The sequence below is a fragment of the Malaclemys terrapin genome, chromosome 18 (genome assembly GCF_027887155.1).
Source record: "Malaclemys terrapin pileata isolate rMalTer1 chromosome 18, rMalTer1.hap1, whole genome shotgun sequence".
In the NCBI taxonomy this organism is placed as follows: domain Eukaryota; kingdom Metazoa; phylum Chordata; order Testudines; family Emydidae; genus Malaclemys; species Malaclemys terrapin.
Window position 1 is genome coordinate 8,594,045 of NC_071522.1, and position 1,360 is coordinate 8,595,404.

A 1,360-nucleotide genomic window follows, 5' to 3' on the forward strand; every position below is an offset into this window, starting at 1 on the left:
GTCCTAGTGGGGAGGTAGCCTGCAGGATCTAATAGGTGTGTTCTGCCTTTAACTTCTGTGATTCTCTGATAATGTATATCTAGCATCATATGGTGCTTTAAAGAAACAAGGCAGATTCTGATTTGCGCACAGTCAAGAATAACTCCACTCATTTCGATTTAAACCAGTGTACATGTCTGACACCAGACTCTGGCTCCCAGTTTAACAGTGTTTTGCTCAACAGGCCTGCAGTATGTAAATGAACTAAGGCCACCAGTGTTACAGTTGGCTGAGGTCACAATCCCATGCCTTGGTCCACCTGTCCTTCATCATTGCCCTGACAGGAGGACTTCTGGGAATGTGATGGAGGACACATCAGCTTGAGGGACTCACTCCTGGTACCACTGACTCACAACTGCTTTTCACCCTGCTACTTCAGATGGCAAACCAGATCCAATCGTTCTTGGAGACGAGCACAATGGCACTGTGTAAAGAAGAGACTATTCCGATGACCCTGGACATGCTGACAAGTAAAAAAGTGGAGACAAATAATCCTCAAGCCAGATGCCTTCTCTCGACACTGGCATCGGCCATGTGCAGCCAACATGCATCAGACGTGGAAAAACTGCGGCAAGAACTGAAAAACGTACAGAGGGACATGAAGGATTTCAAGCAAGAGGTGACAAAGATGATCTGTAAAATAGAGGGCACCCTCAGCTACATGATGGACGTGGTAACAAAACTTGAAACCAGAAGCAACCACATGGAGCAGCGGCTGAGGGAAGAAGAAGACAGAGGCATAGTACGGAACAAAGTACTCACATTCTTGCTGCCGAGGGAGAAAGAACTGCGGGAGAAATGTGCTGATCTAGAGAGGAGGCTTTGGAGGAAAAATGTCTAGGTATATAAATCCTGAACGACAAAGGGGAAAAATAATAGTGTCGTACCTGAGAACTGCTCTGGACTCACAAGCAAGACTGATCTTTGAATACTAAGTGTAAGAGCTGAGCAGTTATGCCAAAACCCTCGCTATTTGGAAACCAAGCTATAAAAAGAGGGTCTTTATACCATTCATGATTTTATATACCACTTCTTCGTTTGCTGTCTAAACTAAATTGTCCTGATCTTTTCACTCTCTCCTCAGACAGAAGACTGTCCATTACTTTATTTTGTTGCCCTTCTCTGCGCCCTTTCCCATTTCTGCCACTGCTGCTAATGAGAGTTGGGGGCATTTGGAACCTGAAAGGATCAGGCCTTATACATTTAGTGTTCTGCTGACATCACAAAACAGGAGTGATCTGTGTCCTCAGATCCACCCCTTTGGAGGTGATGTGTGTGTAGAGTCACCTGGGGCCTAATTTAAAGCCTACTGACCTCAACA

The 1,360-nt window shown here is 45.3% G+C and overlaps 1 protein-coding gene across 1 annotated transcript; it reads left to right on the forward strand.

Annotated features, from left to right (window-relative positions):
- Positions 1-418: 418 nt before the first annotated feature.
- On the forward strand, positions 419-880 carry CCDC182 (coiled-coil domain containing 182). Its single transcript, XM_054008335.1, has one exon. It carries the CDS (start codon positions 419-421, stop codon positions 878-880), a length of 462 nt encoding a protein of 153 aa, XP_053864310.1.
- Positions 881-1,360: the final 480 nt, after the last annotated feature.

Excerpts from the sequence above, each read along its gene's own strand:
- CCDC182 (XM_054008335.1), top strand. The coding sequence starts at position 419 with ATGGCAAACCAGATCCAATCGTTCTTGGAGACGAGCACAATGGCACTG.